The sequence below is a fragment of the Amphiura filiformis genome, chromosome 18 (assembly GCF_039555335.1).
Source record: "Amphiura filiformis chromosome 18, Afil_fr2py, whole genome shotgun sequence".
Classification (NCBI taxonomy): domain Eukaryota; kingdom Metazoa; phylum Echinodermata; class Ophiuroidea; order Amphilepidida; family Amphiuridae; genus Amphiura; species Amphiura filiformis.
The window spans coordinates 29,281,029-29,305,670 of NC_092645.1; the positions used below are offsets into that span (position 1 = coordinate 29,281,029).

General features: G+C 37.1%; 2 protein-coding genes across 2 annotated transcripts in view; both read right to left on the reverse strand.

Annotated features, from left to right (window-relative positions):
• LOC140140106 (hyalin-like) overlaps window positions 1-24,642 on the reverse strand; it is a 26,575-nt gene continuing 1,933 nt past the window's right edge. Inside the window, exons 3-22 of the mRNA XM_072161934.1 lie at window positions 24,086-24,358; window positions 22,132-22,242; window positions 21,230-21,340; window positions 20,133-20,240; window positions 19,204-19,311; window positions 18,948-19,055; window positions 18,622-18,729; window positions 17,207-17,461; window positions 16,588-16,842; window positions 16,121-16,375; window positions 14,810-14,920; window positions 14,130-14,237; window positions 12,515-12,622; window positions 11,419-11,511; window positions 10,235-10,483; window positions 8,930-9,181; window positions 8,108-8,151; window positions 6,980-7,125; window positions 1,878-2,061; window positions 1-906 (exon numbers count right to left, since the gene is read on the reverse strand). Coding sequence (XP_072018035.1) covers window positions 700-906; window positions 1,878-2,061; window positions 6,980-7,125; window positions 8,108-8,151; window positions 8,930-9,181; window positions 10,235-10,483; window positions 11,419-11,511; window positions 12,515-12,622; window positions 14,130-14,237; window positions 14,810-14,920; window positions 16,121-16,375; window positions 16,588-16,842; window positions 17,207-17,461; window positions 18,622-18,729; window positions 18,948-19,055; window positions 19,204-19,311; window positions 20,133-20,240; window positions 21,230-21,340; window positions 22,132-22,141 — 2,820 coding nt within the window. The 5' untranslated portion in view covers window positions 22,142-22,242; window positions 24,086-24,358 and the 3' untranslated portion in view covers window positions 1-699. The remainder of the gene's footprint in view (window positions 907-1,877; window positions 2,062-6,979; window positions 7,126-8,107; window positions 8,152-8,929; window positions 9,182-10,234; window positions 10,484-11,418; window positions 11,512-12,514; window positions 12,623-14,129; window positions 14,238-14,809; window positions 14,921-16,120; window positions 16,376-16,587; window positions 16,843-17,206; window positions 17,462-18,621; window positions 18,730-18,947; window positions 19,056-19,203; window positions 19,312-20,132; window positions 20,241-21,229; window positions 21,341-22,131; window positions 22,243-24,085; window positions 24,359-24,642) is intronic.
• Window positions 22,220-24,642, reverse strand: part of LOC140139075 (hyalin-like) — an 8,214-nt gene continuing 5,791 nt past the window's right edge. Inside the window, exons 8-9 of the mRNA XM_072160855.1 lie at window positions 24,086-24,358; window positions 22,220-22,242 (exon numbers count right to left, since the gene is read on the reverse strand). Of these exons, the coding sequence (XP_072016956.1) occupies window positions 22,220-22,242; window positions 24,086-24,358 (296 nt within the window). The remainder of the gene's footprint in view (window positions 22,243-24,085; window positions 24,359-24,642) is intronic.

The following is a 24,642-nucleotide window of genomic DNA, read 5'->3' on the forward strand; positions in this document are numbered from 1 at the left end:
GGACACCCTGTATGATTGGTTTTTGTCAAAACCCCTAATATTCCCTTCATCTAATCAGAAAAGTTTTTATATCAAACGGATGTTAACACTTCCCGCTAAAAACACCTTTTTTCATTCCGTCAACAGATGACGCAATTCAATGTTTATAGCAACGCGAATGTGAAATTTTTGTTGAAAACGACCTCAATATTCAAGCATAATTTTTCTCATTTTGTTTTATCAAAATCAAATATAAACATTAACACAAAATATTGCATAACCATTTTCAAATATACACCAATATAGAATTCAATAATCAAGATTTCGTTTCTGGCAGGGAGGGAAGAGTTCGGCCGAGAAACGAAACTATGTGTTTTATGACGTCATCAATATCTCGTAAGTTTCACTCATATTGAACTTTTAAATATGAATACTAGGGAAATTGAATTATTCAGTCATTGTATTCAAAAATTACTACATTCTTGTATTCAAAATTTTCTTCCAGTTAGTCGAATGCATTCACCACAAAAACTTATTATTGAATACATTCCGAATACATTCCGAAGACATTCGGAAGACATTCCGAATGCATTCGGAAGACATTCCGAATATACATTCCGAATACATTTTGAATACATTCTACAAAATATTGATTTCGAAGTGTATGTAGTAATAATCTGTACACCATCCGAATGTTGACAAATATTTTTCTTGAACTCATCAAATTAAAGGCACACAACTGTAGATCGTGACAGCTTTAGAAATGGACATGGTCGGCTCTCCACCTCCTTCAGGAATGATAAAAACTAAAGATGGTGTGCTACGCGATACTTTACCGCATACCGCTGATGTACCCAAACATCTAATAGAATCGGGGTTTGTGTTTGTACATTCCTCATTGTAAGTCCATTGAATGCGCTTGTTGAGCTGTGGAAATAAAACACAGGCAAAACTTTGAAGAACGAAAACAACTATTTGAGCAATACTAGAAGTTATTAACGTATACATTACCATACATTAAATTAATCGTGTCATTAGCATTACCATCATCATCATCATCATCATCATCATCATCATCATCATCATCATCATCATCATCATCATCATCAACATCACCATCAACAACATCATGCATCATCATCAAGCATCATTATTCATCATCATCTTCATCATCCATCATCATTGTTCGCTGTAAAAGTGACGTAAGGCGACCATAGCAAAGCAATAGATGAATACAACTTTTGACTATATCGCCCTGTACTGCAACGTTCACGCGGTACCTATGCATTGTACCATATCATGTTTATCACTTGCACCTGTAAGATTGGCATCTTTGAAAAGAACGGTATTGTATTCAATCTATGATTACAGACATACACAGGTGATGAGTGCAACCTGCTTGTAGTGTAGGGCGATATAGTCGAAAATTGTATTTATTTATTGCTATGGTAGTTAATCCGATTATGACGTTACTTCTACAGCGAGTTATGATGCATCACTGACTCATCATTATCATCATCATCATCATCATGAAAAGAACGGTATTGTATTCAATCTATGATTACAGACATACACAGGTGATGAGTGCAACCTGCTTGTAGTGTAGGGCGATATAGTCGAAAATTGTATTTATTTATTGCTATGGTAGTTAATCCGATTATGACGTTACTTCTACAGCGAGTTATGATGCATCACTGACTCATCATTATCATCATCATCATCATCATCATCATCTCATCATCATCATCATCGTCATCATTAGTATCATACATCACGCATCTTCATTATATCAATTCATAATCATCATAATGGATCAAAATCGGCATCATCATCATCATCATCATTATTGTCTTTCTGCTCTTCGTTCTCATCATTGTACAATTTAATTTGGTTAATACCTTGACAACTTGAGCTAAATTCTTTCTAGCAGCATTTGTTGTTACTAACGACGTCCTCACCACCTTTGGTGATTGCACTTGACACACACGTGACGTTCCCTGCTCCGCCTGACGTCTGCGTCGTCTCACAAAAGATTCTTCAAAACGTTCTATCTCATCGATATCCACGAAAAGATCGGGGTATCTGTGGATAACATTACACTGGCTTTCAGGTACCGATGGCACTTTTTATCGTACTCTGAACATTTGTACAGTGCATTCGTTTTTTATTTAGATGAAAAACAATAACACTATGCAACTGTTATTATATCTCCATGGAGTGATGTTAAGAGTCATCGGTAACTATACCGGGCACCGATAGTTCTATAGGACCAAATAGGATGTGGTGCATTACGTGCGTGTTTTCGGTAACCACCAGTTATCTTTCTCGATACTACTGTTTATGAAATGACCGTTGAACACGGCGACCTGTTGATAGAGAAATCATCTGCCAAGCAGCGATTAACCAATGCTGTTCAAGGATCATCACATCAACAGTAGCATCGAGAAAGATCGCTGGTAGTTATCGAAACGTTATATGCACGGAAGTATGTTATAGTCTGCACTACACCAGACACAAAAATAAACTCGTCAGTTATAGTCATCTTTGCTGTTCAACAACCTGATAATTTTGATATATTATTCTGATATATCGTCAGCCTGCTACGCTAATTGCCTAAGTCATTTTTACATCAAAAGAGATGTATTCCACAAGTTAATAAAAATGAGGCTGGAAATTTGATTAATTATGGGTTTATTACTCAGAAAATCAAAATTGCAAATGGGAAACATGTAAAAATTACTTAGGCAATTAGCGTACACTGGTGGAAATTTAGGATGAGAATTCTTTCAAAACGATGAGAATTGGACAAAAGTATGAGAATTTAAAATCTTCTCATTTCTATAAAACTTTCTCATCCAAATGAATGAGAAATACTAATTAACCTGTTAACAACTTGTCACAAATGGTTGTTTGACACTGAAATTAATGTGAGCTTCATTTTCTAATACAAAATTATTATGATTACTTTGTTTTGATGCAAAAGACATACATTACGTTATTTGTATCCAAATAGGTGTGTATAAAATGTAAGTAAGCCATAACCAGTATAGCGAGACATTGTTAATTTATCGCACGGATTTCATAATGAATTATAATTTAAAAAAAAAAAAATCGATCAACCTGCCGTCGTAGGTGTTATCTGAAATTTCAAAAGGGGATAAATGAAAAAAAAAAAAAAAAGTCGCCAATGAGATTCGAACTCTAGACCTCCTAATCACAATCCCAGTACCGAATCCACTACACTGCAGGAGAACCGTAGTTAGTCGTGCTAATTTATTTATAATATGTATAACAAGAATGACGCAATAACGGTCTACCAACATGATATAACTTGAAAGGTAATATATATTTATTTAATATAAATGGTAGACCGTGGCAATTTGCCTTAAATGGAGGAATAATAACCTATAAACATATCGCACACAAAAGTGTGTAAAGTGACCGTGTATATTCAAAATATATTTTAGATAAAATGCCGTATACGATCAAAACATGAGTTTTAATGAATGAATTCATTCCGATCGAAGATCAATAGCACAATGTAGTAGCAATGAATACGCTAAAATCAAGAGTGATTGTAACCTTCTCCCAGTGGCATGTCGTTAGATGCTTCGTTTCTTACCCCAAAGATCAGAAGTTCGAATCCATGTAAAATATCTTTTTTCCTCTTTCATTTCTTTTCTTTCTGTTTTTTCTTTTCTTTTTTCTTCCTTTGTTTGTTTGTTTGTTTGTTTGTTTCTTTCTTTCTTTATTTCTTTCTTTATTTCTTTCTTTTTTTCTCTTTCTTTTTTTCTTTCGGTCTTTCTTTCTTTCTTTCTATCCTTCTTTTTTCTTCATATTGACAATTTACATTTCGTCTGTATACACTAGAGGAAGTTTTGGTTGAGAAAACGGACATTTTGATGAGAAACGGCCAAAATGGTTAGAATTTAAATTTTCTCATTCTTTTGGATGAGAAACTTCCTGGTGTGTGTGTCAATCATTATTGTCTTATTAAAACTGGTGAGAATTGCTAATTCCCGCTGAGCTCAAAATAAACATTATTATTTTCTCATCCAAAAGAATGAGAAAATTAAATTCTAACCATTTTGGCCGTTTCTCACCAAAATGTCCGTTTTCTCATCCAAAACTTCTTCTAGTGTAGGCATCATGATACTCTATGTACTGCTGGCTATCTTACGCCTAATAAACTGCATAATGTTATGCATATTTCGCACCCTCGGTTCAATAAAGCCGTTCATATGAAGTTCCAATAGGATATTTTATTTGTATAATTTCCAACCTATTTAATTTTTGAATCCCCTCCTCCTCCCGCCCCCCACCAATCAATGTTGGGGCAAACATAGAGTACATTAAAACAATGCGGCGTTTGTTATACAACATTGAATAAGGGGAGCGGGGAGAGTCATCAAACTATGGAAGCTTCCCGGCAAATTATACTCATTGTAGTTATATATAGCACGCAAGGATGACGATTGAAACTTAAATTCCTCATGTAAAACAATGTGACAGGTGGTTGACACATGAATTAACATTTATCATTCATTTGGATGAGAACATTTTAAATTCTCATACTTTTGTCCAATTCTCATCGCTTTAAAAGGATTCTCATTATACATTTTCTACTAGTGGTAGCAGGCTGACGATATATCAGAATAATGATTTCTCTATCAACAGGTCGCCGTGTTCAACGGTCATTTCATAAACAGTAGTATCGAGAAAGATAACTGGTGGTTACCGAAAACACGCACGTAAGGCACCACATCCTATTTGGTCCTATAGAACTATCGGTGCCCGGTATAGTTACCGATGACTCTTAACATCACTCCATGGAGATATAATAACAGTTGCATAGTGTTATTGTTTTTCATCCAAATAAAAACGAATGCACTGTACAAATGTTCAGAGTACGATAAAAGTGCCATCGGTACCTCTTCAGTCACCAATAGCGCAATAGGACCAAAAAAGATGTTGTACCTAAGTGTGTTATAGTTTGGACTAATATATGATAAAGTATACAATTATTTGAACAGTCCTGATGATTTTATTAAAGAGAAGGTGAAATCAAGGTTCAGAAGGGATATGTGAAGCAACCCAATGCGTACAATCCCAGCGAAACCTTATGAAACACGTTCCCTGCAAACAGGGTTTGGTACTGAAAAAGCTCTTATATGTATGTATGTAATAAAAATTCCTTTAAAAAAGGTATTATAATGATTTTTTTAGGGAAGAGTAGAAGATGATCAAATGCAAGAGAAATGTGTGTCTGATTGGGGAAGGTGTTCTGACAATCCAAATATAAACTTAGTCCACCTCAAATGACCTGTAACAATTTGTGATTGACATTACTTAATTCACCTCGGATGACTTTGATCTGACATTCAACATTTTCGCCCTTACACCAATCATATCCATAACAATTTAACAACTTCCTGTCAACTCTCTAATTTAAAACTCTAAAAATTCTGTTTGCCTTTTCTGTATAGTACACTACAGTTTGTTACAGTTATTAAGATAAGCAAACATTGCTGGGTAGATAACAGGATTTAGTTATTTACTTAATCCAATCATGGAGGTAGTAGCTACAACCTTGGCGAAAGATGTTGCCACACCTGAACGTTAATTGGCCAACATCCTTCCCCGCTCCCCTATTGCAATGTTGATTTGGACAAAATCGTCATCATTTCTACATTACAGTCTCCCAACATTGGAAAATGGGGGTGGGGAAGGGCAAGTGTAATCTGAATGTGCATTTGCAACTATTATACAAAATAATACGGAACTATCACATATTTAGCTTCGATTGCGTGCTTTTAACACCAGAACGTACTGGTGTGGCCCTGGTGTGGCAACGAATTTCCGCCAGAGTTGTAGTACTACCTCCATGATCCAGTTTGCCGCCCAATTGTGCCACCATATTGCAACTTTGGCAATAACCGCTATATAGATTCTATGGTAATTAGCAAACAAAAGCCATCAGTTTAAGACCTCGTTAATTGATCTTATCACTATGGACCACAAGAGTCTCATCCCAATGACATAGTCCAATAACCTCAATTACATAATCATAGTGCAAAATTTGACCTCAAGTTGCAGAGTATGAGTTTGTGTACCCAAATTTTCAAAGGATGAAAGTACAAATATATTAGGGCTTAAGAACTGTTCCCATGATAGATGAGCATGTTGTGGATCCTAGTGTATGGTCAAATGTCACCGTCTATCGGGTTCTAAGGCACACGGTAAACTGGTTGAACCCATACAAAGGTCAGGATTTATTTGGTGTTTTATAAATCCTAATTTTGTATTTTAAACAAAGAATATACGCTCACCATTTTATCCTGTGCATATCAGAAAACAATAATAAAATAAAATCCAAGCAAATTGTGGTTTTATTTCTGAGCTGGGCATAATTTTAGCAAAACAATTGCGAAGTCAATCTAGCAAGAGTGAAATTAGAAGCTTTTCACAAAGTCATGCCTATATTTTGGCGCCTCCGTAGAGGGCGCCAAAAACCCAAGCTTAGGTACTTTACACAAAAAGGGAGGGATGCCAATAGAAACCATTTTCTTGACTCAAATTTTGGTGTATTGGCTGCTATGTCAAAATGTTGCCGGTTTCTTCCAACAAAGGCAATCGCAGCCAAATACCTACAACGTTGGGTGTATTAGGCTTGTTGCACGTATTGGGCTATTCCATTTAAAATCTATACTACCCCTGTGGAAGATTTAGGTAAAGTCTGCAACAGAGGGAGTATAAGTTACATGTGCAGCTTATGTTGTATCATAATGATTGGTACCCATCAGTTTCCAGCAATCCAGTGGTTACGGACAAGACTAACAGATAAAAATGCAACATAGGATCGAGCAACCCTATTTATAGATGAGGCTGTAAAAAGTCATCAAACTATAAATCCTGGTCATTTCTATAGAGGATCCAATGTTACATAGAAGAAGTGGGCTTGGTAGGTAAAAAATCATTTTGATACAGCCTGTATTCTTACTGTCGTAGAATCTGGTTTTCTTGTTCTTCTGTTAGCGTCGGGACCACCGTTCTATTGTAAAACCTTTCAAGACGGAACATTTCAGGTTGTAGAGTCCCACCCATCTCCTCCATCAAATTATTATAGTTCACTTGAGTTATATTTATCTATATAAGATAAAGAGATAATAGGCTTTGTCAGACGGTCGCAAATAAAGTCAACTTGGAGTCAACTGTCAAAAGTAACTTGCAAGTGAGCATGATCTGGAAGATCCAATACTATTGTAATTGTGCATAATTTACAAGTGAAGGTGACACGCTTACTTGTGAGCTGGCTTACGAGTAAACTGGGCTCAAAAAGAGACTAATAATTTGTCACAAGGTCATCTTAAAATTCTGTCCATGAATATGAATCAAAATTGCACACATGATTACTTCAATACTCTACTCTAAACACTGGTCAGTAAGCAAACAGTTGTCCAATTGACACAACTGCAAAATGCACTGACCTGGAACAGCTTACTGGACCACATTCACAGCCCAATAATTGGCACCAACACAAGAAATATGTGAGTAATGTGGAATAGTGTGGAACAAGACCTGTGTCTTGAGGAAAGTGTGTGAAAAGCAAAAGCAGCCCCGTTCCACACTATTCCACTTACTCTTGGGAAATTATCACCTGTGTAATGATCTTGTACGCATTCTGACAGATTTCTTTTGCTGGGTACCAATTATTCGCCTGTGAATGTGGTCCAGGAAGCTGTTCAGTGTCAGTGCATTTTGCTGTTGTATCAGTTGGACAACTGCTTGGTTACTACATGTGTTTAGAGTATAGTATTGAAGTATTGAAGTAGAGTAGTGTGTGTAATTTTGGTTCATTTTTATGGAAAAGATTTTTAAATATGACCTTGTGAAAAATTATAAGTTTCTTTTTGAGCCCAGTTCAAGTCCTATGCAAGTAGAGTAGGCCTAATTTAAATGTTCGAAAGTTAAGCTGCCGTCTAAACACACCTAATAATATTATACAAGCAGCGTGTTTCTCTCTTATAATATTGTATTATAATAACAGGATGATTATCTCTTCGTACAAGCTATGTAGAAACACATCCGTAGAAACACGCTTATGGAGTAAAAGCACATAAATAATTACCTGTTCTGGAGTCAGTATTACATCATTAGGAGGGTCTTCGCAAACTAAACGAATAAAAAGACGCAAGAGCTGTTCAATAGATATGTGCAATGGGGGTCAACTGGAAACAACTTTTTACATGAGGGTGGATCAATAATTTTGGCATACCAACCGGGGCATGCCATTTTCTGGACGTTACAAGAAGCGTTTAATAGTAAACAATGTCTAAAAAATGACATTGTTTTATTGTACCATCGCAAAATGCAGTTCATTTTAAACATTGTAATCTTTTTAGGACACCCTGTACGTAGGATGCGCTGATTTTATTGAAAGAAATCAGTGGCATATATCCTATGCGCTCTGGGTGGGCGCCCCAGCACCCGGGCTAAGGGGCACACAGGTCAATTAAGATATTAGGTAATAATTATGGTAGGCCAACTAGTTATTTTCATCCCTGTATATACTACACAAAAACATAAAATAAATTTGATCTAAAATACCATTTGTAAGTTATTGGGTATATTGCTTTCAATACCAAAACTGATTTGCTCTGCACCATGCACATATCCTTGGTCAGGGGCACCCGATCCACTTTCAACCCCGGCACTCTCACCCAAAGTTACGCCACTGAAAGAAATAGGCCTATAGGACGAATTCGAATGTAACCGATGAAAAAGATTTCTTTAAATTCTTGGTTTGTGATTGAAAACCTGTGCTTGTATTTTGCGACGATTAGTCTCAGACGCAATCCAAGAAAATAATTATATTCGGGAAATACGCTTTTTGTTTTCTGGGATTTTTGAATAAAACAATGATACCGACTTCACATTACTTTCGACTTACTTTCAAACACAGTAACATTAAAACCGCAATCAAGGATATTTCCAGTACCGTCTCTGAAAGTGTATGTAACCTGTGTCGTTCCCACAGAAAACGTGTCACCAGGAACGTGTGATCTGCTCACCAATGATGCCCGGCTGCATGTGTCCAAGGTCCTTGGTTCCATGAAGAAAACCGTTGCAGTAGTTGTACCATCTTTGCCAGGACAGATTATTCTCTTTACGGTGGTACCTTCAGCGCAAATCGATGGCCCCGCTATCACATTAAAGAGAAAAAATATTGTCTTTGTTAAAGTTGTGAATATTTTGAGTTATCAAGTAGTAGATATAAAATTATATTCTTAAAACCATTCAACTGGACTCACGTATTTGAGAGGCTACGGTATCGCACCTTATCCTGGATGCATCGTCAGGCCGTCTGCAGTTGATGGCAGTAATTTGTCATTGGCCTGCTCCTTGACAATGGGCTCTTACAAGGTGGATTAGCAATACAAGGGGTGGGGTGTCAAGGGGGGGACTGCCCCTCTGGAACATCTTTTCCCTCTAGCGCCCCCTGTGAGATGCTGGCCGCCGCGGTGGCCGCCGTGATATTTCCTTGCCCTCCCCTTGAAAAATCCTGGCTACACCACTGCTCTTACCGGTCGTTATTACCGTAATCTATACAGCTTTGAACAGTGCCGTAAAAGGAATTTTAACTTTTTATAATTTGCTTGAAAATATATACGGCAATAATTGCATGGTGATTAAATTATACCATTACGATTTGTAACCTTTTGCGGCAATATTTTTAGAATATCTGCTGCTTGGATCTGCTGCCGCCATAGGATTAGGCTAAGTTAATATCACAGAGGAGAAAGAAAACAGAGAGCGTACCACCACCAGTCAAAGTCTCCGCATCGTCCGATAATGAGGGCCGATTGTTCCATGAAATGCGACAGGCGAGACTGCTACGCAATTACCGCGTATTTTTACGGTCTATTGCGTAATCGCGAAAGCACGCAACGCTCTAACGCGTATACGCGAAGGCACGCAGCGCTGGCGTGACTGTTAGACACGGCACGATCGAACAATTGGCCCTCATGAATATGCGAGAACTTACATCATATAATACACGTGGACTTTGACTGGTGGTACGCTCTCTGTTTTCTTTCTATATTTATATAGAATTAGGATAAGAAGTAGCCTGAGGTTTTGCGGCTAAGATTAAGAGATTAGGGTGGTACCCCAGGGTGGTACAGACCACTATTCCAGAGTTCAGAGTTACCCCTTTTCCAGAAAATTACAGAAATAACGAAAGAAAAAAACATACTTCCAACAATGATGACGTTAAAAGAAAAGGAAGCCGTGTTGCCAGACGAATCCCCATACTCGTAATTTACTGTGGTGGTTCCGATTACAAAACAATGTTCGGGAGCATGGCTTCTGCTAAGTAGGGCTGCTGTTCCTGAGTCATCGGTAGCAGTAGGTTCAACAAAAGCGACGCGTACACACTGTGTATCACAAGATGTAGTCAGCCTGATATCAGGAATTGGGGATATCACTGGTGGCGTCATATCACCTAAATGCAACAATATGCAAGGATCATTTACTGTGTTATAACAAAACCGCAAGATGATATAATGCTCATGGTAAATTGGCATTCATTTCATCATAGGTAATACTCTATAAAGTTACATTTTTATTCATTCGTTTCATTTATTCTATAACTATATAATCTGTCAAGCTTTTACTAGGGTTGGCTCTGACTTATTTAGGACACAATTATATTGTCTACTGACTACCATCGTCACGGTGGGCTACCCCTATAAAAATAGATTGCCCCTTATAGCTACTTAAGAACATGGGGAAGGAGCACTCAATGACAATTTCGGCACCGCTCAACCACGTGGTCAGAAAAAAACCCCGGTAACCGCCACAAAACACGATGGCAGCACCGCTTATGTCGAAGTTACTTTTCAACATGTTCAACAGGGAGAACTTTAGTTAGGATGAAAAAAACACCCGCCTGATAAGAAAGTCTACTAAGTGACCTCAAAAGGTAAAATGGTCTGTGAATAATAAAACTTGCTACAAGAGCTGGGAAGAATTGTCACTCTTGCGAGTAAAAATTCAGTCCGGATATTTTCCTACCATATTGAACTAACACCACAACATTATGATACTTTACAATATAACAGTGATGGAAAAAAAAGTGCAAATGTTCGTCATCTGCTCGTCCAAATCCAAGTTGTGACTGCCATCTAGTTATTATCTATATCAACGCCCCTTTCCTATTGAGCCCTTCAAGCGATCTCTTTAAAAACAAAACAATCTTCCGGTTTCGGAGTCTTGCCGAAAAATGCTGGAGGTACGCTATTTGTCCTCCATAAGTTACAAGACAAAATGGCGGATATTCCATATAGCATTACACACAGGGCAATTTTGAGTCGGTGCTCCTTGGGTATACTCTCATCGGGGCCTTAAATTGCAGCTACGTAAGTTAGACATGCTTACCTTCGCCAGAAGACCTGGTACACTGAAAATAGCCATGAGTAACAGGCTGGCAAACACCTTGGTTTGCGCAAGGGTTGGGATCACACAGGAAACCTGTGGACAAAGCACAACTTACAATAACAACGGGCCATTCAATATAAAATCCCATGGGGTTCTTAGTGGAAAGGTGAGTACGATTTAGCTGAATTCAATTGGTTTTTTTAGCCAATGAGGTAGATCGCTTTTGGTTGCGTTGGGAAGAGCGCGCAACCTCATTGGTCAATAACCAATCGGTCGTCGCTCAGCGATGGAGTATCAATTCAGCTTTATACGGCAGATTCGCCTAGTATATATTTAATGGGGGTGATTTATTTCCGTGCGCCTCATTTAAGCATGGCCTAGTTATACATCAGCACACTTCACCAATTATTCCGCTGCCATTAGTATACTTCAGAATTATTTCCGCTTCACCAAGTCCGCAACTGATGCGCAGGTACTATTAGCGACTTAGATTGTGATTAACTCCAGCAGCTCCCCATTTTACACATGGGTGGAGTGTAGCAATTGGGAATTAAGCTATATTGCCCAAGGACGCAACACAATGACCATGGTGGGGTTCGAACCCGCAACCTTTCGATTATGAGGCTCACGCCCTAACCATTAGGCCACCGTGCATTTCTGGGTCTTTAGGTATTGGACTTCGCCTATAAAGGTTTTGTCACCTTGCTTTACCTGGAATGAATATCTGATAAATTAATTCTATATTAGGGAAAAACGTAAGAAGAATATTTGTAAATTTAGTTTATTTTGAACACAAATCCTTTGAAAATGGAAATCATTAATATACATTTTGTGTTCGTCAACTTTGAGATATTTGCGTGGTCAGCTTTCAGGATCCATCCTGAATTCAAACAAACCAAAACAAAGAATGTTTTAATATTTCTTGTTATAGTCTCACTGGGGCTGTAACATTGTTTTATTCTTTATAGTTGTTTATTTTTTTTAAAATTCGCGGTTATTATCTATTCCTTTGATGACACCTCTGACGTCACTAGGTGTCACCGTAGCTGGAACATACAATAACAGCTGCCCCGTGACCTTATTAGGATTTACTCACTTTGGCAATTCACTCCAGAGTAGCCTAGTTGACATACACACTGATAGCTGTTACCTGATGGTTGACAAATTCCTTGGTTTAAACATGGATTGGGTTCACAAATATAATCTGTTTATAATGAAAATGAGCAAACACAGAACTATTCCAATGAAACAAAACACATCATAGGCACATTCTCCGATAAAGTGTTCAAAATGCCAAATCTGTGTCGCCCATAGTTTCAAGTCGTATTCAGACTTGTTTCGTCAGAAAGAAATAACTTTTATTAATATAACTTATACTTAGGAGTTGTCTAAAATGTGTGGGGCTAGAGGTTGTAACATGCCTAGAAAGTATAAAACAATAAAGCTGATTATGCATATCCATTGTTTTCCTCCATGTCGCCAGCCAAGGTGCGTTCCGTATAATGTGTCCCTCGCGAAACATGCTCGCATATAATGGATTATAGGTACTTTTCATTAGCTGGTATCATGCCCTATAAAGTATAAAACATCACAACACAGGTTATTAAATTTTTCCAACAGGTCTTTGAGACTATGTCGCCAATATTTTTCACAGATACGTTACCATATTTCTAATGGATAACAATCTGTGAAAATATTGGCTAGATAAATGTTCTCATAGGTAATAGATCAAGCAGGCTACATAGTTATATTACATGAATTCTTCGTGGTTGGCATTTTGTCATTCCTGAGACCAAACATGAACACTTTATCGGAGAATGGTCCCATAGATTCAATTCGCATTTTTGACACATTGTGGTCGAGATGAAACAATAATTTCAAAAAGTTGCAAGACTTTAGATATTGAAATGCAATACACCTAAAAAGGAGATTATAGCGGGGTGCCTAAACGCACAAAACGCTAACAAACAAACCTAACCCCACCGCTTCCGCCGTCCTTTGCGCTGAATCTACCGAGTTATACTATTAGACCAAAAAGGTTTGTCTCAGGAGCAAACGGAAAAAGGAATAAAAATCTTAGCTCTAAAAGAAAAAAACAACAAATACGCGTACAAGCAAAAAGCAACTTTCTAGGCATTGTTGACATGGTGCCTTCAGGAAAAAAGTTTTTGAGGCGGTTTGTATGTTTGAAGGTGTAAAATTGACCATAGGGCACGCTGTTTTACCGATGCGTTAAGAAATTCTGATCATTACGAAAAAAAATCGTTTCTGAGTGTGTTTGACAGGTGTTGTCAGACGCAATCTAACAGTCTTCTACTATAGCATACGTAGGTTAACCATGGTTATACCAGATTGGATAGCCTCACTCAAGCGATACATACCTTTGATATCAGATTTGTATTTATCTTATTGTTTTACAGTTTGTCATTTTTGGGCCAGCACATCTATGCTTGTTCCAAGAATGCATATACTTTGATATCTTTTGGGACAAATCGCTAATAATCCCTTTGTTTAATATACTTACTTTGACAATCCATTCTAGAGTAGCCTGGTTGACATGCGTACATATAGCTGTCCAGATGGTTGGCAAGTCCTTAGTCCAGCAAGACCAGCACATCGAACTTTGATTATTATTTAGGTGCAAATCACTAATGATTTTGTCATAAGTCACTAATGACTTTGTCAAAGTGATCACTTTGTTTAATACTTACTTTGACAATCCATTCCAGAGTAGCCTGGTGGACATACACACTGATAGCTGTCACCCAATGGCTGGCAAGTCCCTTGGTTTAAACACGGGTTAGGATCACAAACGTAATCTGTTTACAATGAAAATTAACAAACATAAACAAATCAAATAATTAAAAAATCACATATTCAAGTCTCATCTTCGACTTGACCCGAGTCCCTGATTGGTGAATTTACTTTAATTTAGCTCAATATAGCCTGAAAATTGCAATTGTTTTTTCCCTGTAAAGCAATTATAAAGAGCGGATCAGCGGGACGGTTTGAAAGGTTGGGAGGACACCATTTCCAAAAGTGTCGGTACATTTGCAATTGTTTGCTCCCTTTATCTCATAAAACTGGTTCTTTCATCTGGAAAAGTCATGGACTGAGGATACAAGGATGAGCTGAAATGTTAACATGCGTCACGCTCTTAGGGATGAAATCAAAACTCGACCACCGGTTGACCAGCGGTTACCGGTGGTTGAACCGCGTTCCATTTTTAGCACAATAGAAACCTGCTCCAACCGGACGGAACCGCCCAGAACCGGTCGAGTTCTGATTTCATCTCTTACCATTTTCCGACATTATTTACTGTTAATTAAAAAAGTTGAAATCGATGCATATATTGTTCACAACCAAAATAAGACAAATACATAACACTTACATTGACATCTATCACCAAAGTATCCGTTACTACAAAAACATGTTGCAATTCCAGTAACACCTTGGCATATACCGTCATTCAAGCAAGAAGTGCCATCACAGACGTCAACTACTACAAACGTTTGTTTTAGGAGTAAAAACAAAATACTACCAATTAGTTCACAATTTCAGAGCAAATAAATTATCAGCTGAAATTAAACCATTTTTCTTTACCTACGTTTATGATTTGAATCACTGTGGAACTCCTGTATTAATCCGTTTCTCGCCGGATACTTGCAAATTTAGGATGGCCTATAGGAAAACGGTCCAACAGGTAGTTCTACAACCCTACAGCCCATCAGCTCAAGAACCATATTGCATAAACCTTTTTACTGAAAATGCTATTCTGTCGGTCGAACATCCGGGCTATCTCTAGTCTCGGGCCCAAACTGCATGTGGCGCACGGTTTGTTGTGAACAACAGAAACCGGCTGTGAAGGAGGCTACATAGCGATGTTGCTGGAGTGGCATTCAACTTCGGAAAAAAACGACACTCGACCATGGAATTTAATTTTAAATTTGTCAGTATATAAACGGTAAATCAAGTAAGTTTCTTTCACTCTTAAGACTTAGAAACGGTTGTTTGATTCCACTGACTATTTGTGATCGAAATTTACATAACACCAATGACAGAAATCATCAACAAAAATCGAATCAGGGACTTGTTTTCACTCGAACATCATCAACCGGAAGTGACGTGACACGGACCGACAGAATAAAGCATTAAGCTTATTCATTGTTACATGTAGCCTATCTGGAACCTCAGACTTGCCTCATCAGGCTTCTAGTATTGCTTTCACAAGGTAGCGATCTGCTGTTCCAATGTTGTGATCAATAACAGCTGATGTGAAAAGATTTGGAGCATCAGAGATGATGAGGTCCAGGCAGTGACCAAGTTTACATGTGACCCCTGACACAGAGTGGGTGAGGTCAGGTGTGAAACAGTAATATTAAAGCAGCATTGCATCCATCATCTGCTGCAGATTTGCTAGCCTTCTCTTGATGAAGTCACCAGTCAGGATGCTGATATCATCTTGGAGATGAGACGGTCTATTATAGATGTCTGTTATACCAATCAAGTACCTCTTTGGAGAACAGTAGGCAAGTAATAACTGTATACAGTTATTATATAGATAGTGCATGGTAATACATTCCAAAATTGTTTTCACCTATCGCTATGATAATTAATCCTGTTACGTTACTATACGTACTTCTACGGTGAATTTGGCACAAATGTGGTAAGAAACTGTACCACAACATAAAATTGAACTTACTTGACACAACTATATTGAAGGTGCATGAAGCTGTATTGCCAGCCGGGTCAGTGAATGTGTATCTAATCGGAATTGAACCCGCGTTGAAAGATGCACCCGGTGAGTGGGTCCTGATACGTGTTGGTAATATACCAGAGTCATCTGTAGCTGTAGGCTCTGTCCATAGAACTGCAATAGAGGTACTTCCAGCTTCAGCTTGGACTTGGACGTCATCGGGACAATCAAGAATCATAGGTGGTGTTCTATCAGTATATGCTAAATCGATATTAATATGAATAAATAAGATTGGCAATGAATAAAACAGGAAGTAATAAGGTATAACAATTTGATTGCGGAGTGTTATGTTCGGTACATTATACAGATAAACACTTCATGGCCCGCAGTATCAAGATTCAGGTGGGGTGCTATTATTTAAAGGGCTTTAATAAGTCAACATATGGTACCTGAATATATGGAATGAAACTTACGAGACACAACCACATTAAAGGTGCATAAAGCTGTATTGTCTGCCTGGTCACTAAATGCGTACACAACCAGAGTTGATCCTACGTTGAAAGATGACCCAGGAACACGGGTCTTGACACTTGTTGGTTCTACACCAGAGTCATCAGTAGCTATAGGCTCGGTCCATACAACTGTTGATGTGGTACTTCCAGCTGGAGCGTCAACTTGGATGTCATTGGGACAGTTACTAATCACAGGTGCGGTTGTATCTGTAGGTGCTAAATTGATAACATTATAAATACATTAATAATCAAAAAAAATATTTGTCAATATCTGCATAATAAAAATACTTCTCTTCTAATAATAAATAGAATGTTTAAGAATTAGACTAAAACTCAAAACAATACTTTTCTAAAAAAAGACGGACAAAGGGGCTTTGTGCTTATTTTTGCACAAGGTAATAATGAACACAATCCAACGGCATTAAAACACAAACCAACAACTCTTTGTGATTAAATGTAAAGCCGGGTTGATTTTATGCTAAAAATATTCCATTTTTAAAATCCGTCAACTACAAAAATTCATAGGGAGATGCTTGTTCTATAAAGGGAGCTAATTAGGTCAACATGAAATAAAACTTACTGGACACAACCACATTAAAGGCGCATAAAGCTGTATTTCCAGCCGGGTTACTGAATGTGTATACAACCAGAGTTGATCCCACATTGAAAGATGACTCAGGAACACGGTTTCTGAAACGTGTTGGTTCTACACCTAAATTACCAGTGACTATTGGCTCTATCCATCCAACTAATGTTGAAGTACTTCCAGCTGGAGCTTCTTTTTGGATGTCGTTGGGACAGTCACTAATTACGGGAGGCGTTGTAACAGTAGATGCTGAAAGATGTAGAAATGAAATAAACTAAGAATTATAGTTATTCGTAGGAGGTCCTAGACAGTTTGAAGAATTGAATTGTGGACTGCTTTGCGTAATGGACTTATTTCAGTCCAGCAAAATGACATGAGTCGCACGTTGCATCTATTGCATTGCATTGTTGATGGCTGTATGATTTAATTCGATCGATTCACAACAGGTTGCTCCAATTTTCGTAAAAGTTGAAGCAAATTCTTCGCCTAGCTTAGAGGTTTCAGAAAAGAATAGTTTGCGCTATCTGAAAACTAGTTCAAAATAGCTACAAATTGAAAAACAACATGATTACAGCATTTTTTGTACAGTGGGGTACTTTGTCTAATCCCAACAGTTTTAGAAAAACGTAATTTTACTTGAGCAACACATAACACATATTTTAATATAATTGTTTTTGAAGATTTCATGATTATTTCTTAATCCAATGGTGATGTCAAAAATGGCGATATCGCATCCGACCCTCCTGAATAACGGTATGAGTTCAAATGATAAGCTGTTCTTATTCCATAGTGCTTTCCCACATAATTTCATCAAGATTCACTACGTACGGCGTGACGGTTTAAAGACATTATTTGCGCCGTTTTCGTTATTGGTGTGTTTGAAGGCAATTAGAATAGAAACAAGAGGTGTAGGCGAACAAGTAAAGAGTTCATATCCGGTACCGATACTTAAAATATTTCTCACCCACCAATTAAAAAAATGAAATTAAAAAACCCTGTCAAACTCATCCTCGCTAGTATAGTGGTTAAAAGACACTCTACAGAATGCAGAGGAACCGGGCTCGATTCCTGACTAGTCTGGTTTATTTTAACTTTATTTTACAAGTCCGAGATATTGGTATCATGTCAAAACAACATAATCTGAGAGCTTGCTTGTTCGAGTCCCCGTCCCGCCACCGTGTTGCGCCCTTGGGCAAGGCGCTTTGTCTCGCTTGCCTCACCCCACCCAGGTGCAATGGGAAGCTGTTAGGGGTAGTCACAGTCGTTGTACTGATGAACCCTGCGCCATTTGTAGGCAGCAAACGTGGTTCCGACATATTCTAATAACGGCGGAATAAATGTAAAAGCGCTTTGAGGCTGTTTACGGCATAAAGCGCTATATAAATATCTACATTTTTTTTAATACTCACTTTGGCAATTCACTCCAGAGAACCCCAGTTGACATGCGCACTGATAGCTGTCGCCTAGTGGTTGGCAAGTCCCTTGGTTTAGACATGGGTTAGGATCACAAATGTAATCTGTGTACAATGTAAATTAAAAGAGGACATATCTGACAGTGAAACTATCATTTTATACCAACAAATTCTATTTCCTATGGAATGTTATAATATGGCTTTAGCCTCCATTCATTAAACGTGTACGCCTGTTACAGCAATCCATAAAATTGGACGAGGTTAGTATTTGATAATTTGTGCTGTATATGATTTTACAAAGCTCCTAATGTTTATATACTCACTTTGACAATTCACTCCAGAGTAGCCTAGTGGACATACACACTGATAGCTGTCACCCAATGGCTGGCAATTCCCTTGGTTTAAACATGGGTTAGGACCACAAATGTAATCTGTGTACAATGAAAGTTAGGAAACGCTGAAAGTCAAAAACAATTGTGTGCGCGTGTAACAGCAATCAATACAAGACGAGGTTATTTTAGGTTGTGCTGCATAATATGATTTTACAAAGCTTCTAATATTTAAATACTAAGTACTTACTTTGACAATTCACACCAGAGTAGCCTAGTAGACATGCGCACTGATAGCTGTCGCCTAGTGGCTGACAATTCCCTTGGTTTAAACATGGGTTAGAATCACAAATGTAATCTGTTTACAATAAAAATAAAAAGTCAAAACACTTCAAAATATTAAAATAGCTGTACGGTCTCAATAATCTATAGTCTAATGAAAATTTACAAACACGAAAGAACAAACAGACTAAAGCACAATCTACTTGTTTATCATCTAACATATTGTTGTAATAAACTACACACAAAAGGCATTTTACCACTAAAGGGGCAATTTGTTGATTAATAGATTATTAAATTCACTCTGCACATTTTCATAACTACATTTCACATGACTTGTTTTGAGAGCAAGTGTAATTTGGATGAATAACGGTATAATTTTCAAATATGATAATCGTAGCTGTTCTCAATGTATAGTGCTTTCCCGCATAATTTGAAACAAGCTCATTATGCCGTGACGGCTTAAAGACATTATTTGCGGCGTTTTAGTTATTTGTGTGTTTGAAGGAAACGACAATGGAAATGAGGTATTTAAAAAAAATTCTACCACGAGGCAATTAGATAAAAACAAGGGGTGTCGCAGAATACGTTTTATTCACCAAAGGAACTCTTTATATTTAAATATTTCTCACGGTTAAAAATTTAAATTAAAAAACCCTGCCAAACTTCAACGATTCCTGGGTAGTCTGCGTTATTTTAAGTTTACACATTACAAGTCCGAGGTATCATGGCAAAACAACGTAATGTGATCGCAATTAACCCCCATTTATTAAACGTGTATGCCTGTTAAAGCAATCCATAAATTAGACCACAGATTATAGAAGGAAATTAGACGAGGTTAGTATTTGATAACTTGTGCTGTTTTATGACTTTACAATAAGCTTCTGTTTAAATACTCACTTTGGCAATTCACCCCAGAGTACCCCAGTTGACATACGCACTGATAGCTGTCGTCTAGTGGTTGGCAAGTCCCTTGGTTTAGACATGGGTTAGGATCACAAATGTAATCTGTTTACAATGAAAATGAGCAAACTCCCAAAGTCAAAACACTTTGGTGTAATGAAAAATTACAAACCAAAAACAAATTTAAATAAATAAATATACTAAAACACAATGCATTTGTTTATCATCTAACAACTTTTAACTACGCACAAAAGGTCTCTTAACAATTAAACAAGGGGCAATTTGTAGATACAATCAAAAGATGAGCAATGCCTGCACATTTTCATACGTAACTTAATTCCATATGACATTATTGAGCAAGGTATCGCGATTTAGATGAATAACGGCAAGCGGTATAGAACACGCGACACGTGAATACGAGGCTGACGAAACTATAAGGAAGAAGGTAAGCAGTTACAAATTAATAAACGAAATACTTACAGCATTTTTGTACAGTGGGGTACTGTCTGCTCCCAACAGTTTTAGAAAAACGTAATTTTGCATAACACATTTTTTTAATAGAATTGCTTTTGAAGATTTGATGATTACTTGTTAATCCAAGGGTGACGTCAAAATTGGTGATATTGCTTCCGACCCTTATGAATAACGGTATGAGTTCAAATGATAATCTTAGGTGTTCTCATTCCATAGTGCTTTCCCACAACTTATAAGTTCCCCCCTAAATACTTTTTTAAATACATCGAAAAATATTTGACGAAATGCAAACCTGTAAAAAAATATGGGTAGCCTTATTTGTTTTACACATGTGGACCAAATACTTTGATCAAGACTCACTACGGCGTGACGGTTTTAATACTTTATTTGGGTTATTTTTGTTATTGGCGCTGTTCAAGGGAAACGTCAATGGAAATGGGACATTTGTTGGAAATTCTACAATTAGTCAATTAAATAGTAACACAAATTGGGTATGAAATAGGCAGAACAAATTGTATTCATCCAAGCAACTATTTTATCTTTTTATATAGATTTAATATCCGGTAATGATAAAAAAATGGCAATTAAAAATAATGACAGATGGATGATATTGTTCTTACTTTGGCAATTTTGTCCTGAATATCCTGGTAGACAAGAGCATTGGTAGTTCGTTATGCCAATGATTTGGCAAGATCCAGAATTTGAACATGGATTCGGTATGCACGGGTGAACTGAAATGATATAAGGAATATTATTTAGTTTAAGAACTTTTCAATTTTATGCTGGTTTTTAAGATACATTTAATGTATTTTTAATGGTGATTTCTTGTTGGCTAGCGGCCGTGTCTGCTTCAGCTCAGTCTATGATACTTTTGACACTATTCAGGTTGGATTTGGGGTTGAATTTCGGGTTGAGATATATAGAGAGATGGGTGTAAATTGAAGTATCAATAAGCCCAATCGCCATTCTAACTTCCGGTTTTTGAGAGCAGTTTTGGGACACTTTGACCTCTGACATATCGGAAAAATTTACGTAATTATTATTAATTTTCTTATTATTGTTATAATGTTGATCATAATAAATACTAAATAATTAATTTATAAAAAACTAATATTTTTTATATTTATTTTAATTATTGTAAAACATTTTAGATTATATTTTGTACGTACAAAAACCCAATATTTCTGAAATTTCTGAAAGGTCAAAGGACAAAGTGTCCTAAAATTGCAAAAACTGTCCTACAATGCATTGCAAACTTCCAATGCCGATTGGGCTTATTGAAGTATCAATTTACATATTGAAATCTCTTTTTTGGTTATACAACTGCTCTGTGAGAAATACCATATCTAGTTATGGTTCAGGAGCATGTGTGTAGGTGGAATTCTCACGTGTGCAATATATTATATGGTAAATATTTGTAAGTACAATGATAAGGGATTTAAGAAATTATAATTAGTTAGAATGGATAGCAAGTTAGCAACCTTAATAAAAGTCAATATAGGAAAAAGATAATAAAACTTACATTGACACATATCTCCATAATACCCTCCTGTACAAAAGCATATGGCACTTCCATCGACAACTTGGCATAAACCACCATTCAAACAAAGTCAGGAATCACACGGATTACTTTCTATATTTAGGATTAAAACAGAAATCTCAATGAATGAGATAAAAAAATTGACAATATTATACTATTTAAAGCTGTACAGCTCAACTGATCATACTTTTCCTACATTCGACCTTGCATGATTTTTGAGTTGACACAGTCATAAAAATAACTATAGATACTTGACAGACCATTAGTAGCCCAGTTCTGAACCTTTTCATTGATCATTCATCTGATGGATCAGTGAAGATAAGAAGGGATTATAATATATCCGTAACCTTGATATTATAGTACATCTCGAGGAAAAAGTGCAATGGACATGTTTTCATTTTATGTTTCAAATATCCCGCGCATGAAAATTGAGTATTTAACCCAAAATGGAAAATGGAACAATTTATTGGAAATCTGTTTAATAGATTTTTTTTTTTCTTTTTTCTGCACTGTATTATACCTAAATTAAGAAATTTGATAAATATTCAAAGAAAATATAGGTCATCCAAAAATGTTGATTTTACACATTTTGGGGCAAAAAAGGAAAAATAAGCAAAAATATCAAAATCTGTTTTAACAGCTTCATTCATCAAGTCATAACAAACGGCCTACATGCTTATTTTCTAATAAAATATTGAAATTGTGAAAAATATAGGTATTTATTGATTTTCATGTTTTTTCTTGCAAATATGCTAATAATATGCAAATTATGAAATTGCAAAATAAAGTTTCTACATAGCATACATCTTTCAAGTGTGATGTTCAAAATGACAGACATCAAAAAGAGATTCGATGAAATGTAAAGGTGTAGTAACAATTTTGGCATGGACTGTCTGGTTAGGAAAAGTACGGTAAGTTGAGCTGTACTCCAAAGAATGTTTCAGTTGGCAAATACTATATTCTAGGATAGTGACGTTTCCACAGTATTTTTGGTGGGACCCGAGATTACACCAGACACACCACATTACATTCTGAATACGAGGAATGGCCTGGTGATATTAAATAATTTGGATTTTTTTTTTAAATTCGCGATATGATATAAATTGACATTTTTAAAATTTAATAGTCCTCGAAGTAAACTTTATAAATCTAATGATATGAACTTAATGTGTATATGTAGCTGGGAGGAAAAGTCGATCATCATATGAAAATTATGACCTTTCGTATTATATTGCTGCTGGTTTTAGTTATGACTATCTATCTTTGTTGAGGATATACAGGGGTGAAAATAACTGGTACCTTAATTCGTTTGCTGTCTGTGTTCATTATCATCAACAGCTATTGGTCTCTTGTATCTAGTGCTACCAAACTCAGTTTCAACATTTTTCATGTGAAATATCTTCATAGCGTCATAATGTGAGTGTACCCAACAATTTATATGCCAAAATTTGATTGCAGTTGGAAAAAATACGATTGTATATTGAAGAGTAAGGTATTTTAAGGCGATGGTTAACCAATGAATGTTCTTAAACATGCCCATCTCTCAGTATACGGTTCTTTAACCCCAATAAGCTTTTACATGCATAGAATGACCTTTGAATGTCTTGGGTACAAAAACTCATACTCCACAACTCGAGGTCAAATTTTGAGCTACGGTTTTTAAATGGAGGTCATTGAGCTATACCATTGGGAATGAGTTCATAATGGCTCATATTGATTTGGTTCACCTCAAGTTCGGTAGTGACGTACGTGCGTATTTCGCTCGCCGCAGTATCGAATCGCGCGTGTAAAGTTAAATGCGTTGAATGTACACGCATCCCTACAGGGGCGGTTTGTCGGCACGCTTGCGGCGCATGCCGCGAAAAAGCATTAACGTCACTATCGAACGTGAGGTGAAACAAATTATAGTGACTGTTGTAGAAATACGAACACTTGCCTGCAGTTATAGTGACTGTTGTTTCACATGCAGCTAATTGCAGACTGCTGTCCATGGCTGTGGCTGTAATTCGTGAAATTCCTACATTTATGACAGCACTACTCTGACTTTGAGAACCAAAAGTAGTGGCTCCCTGAGAGGTGTAAGATATTGTCACGTCACTACAGTCATCAAATGCTGTGGCTGGAAAATTTACTTCCGTGTTAGATACACCACTCTGGACCTGTTGGTTGATTGGTTCACTGCACACTATCATAGGCGGCTGATCGGCAACTGGCATTCAATCAGAGAGGGAGAAAGAGAATGTGTGTGTGTGGAAGGGGGGGGGGGGGTGAGAGAAAGTGTGTGACAGAGTGAGAAACAATTATTAAAATGAGATTTGATAGCTTAATGACAAACGCGCATACTATAAAAAATGTTGGTGATTTAACGTGCGCTTCAGCTAGGCAGCACCTAGTTATCAGCACAATATCCGCTGCCATTAGGATATATCAGAATCATTTCCGCTTCACCAAGTCCGCAACTGATGCGCAGGTACACTCAGCGACTTAGATTGT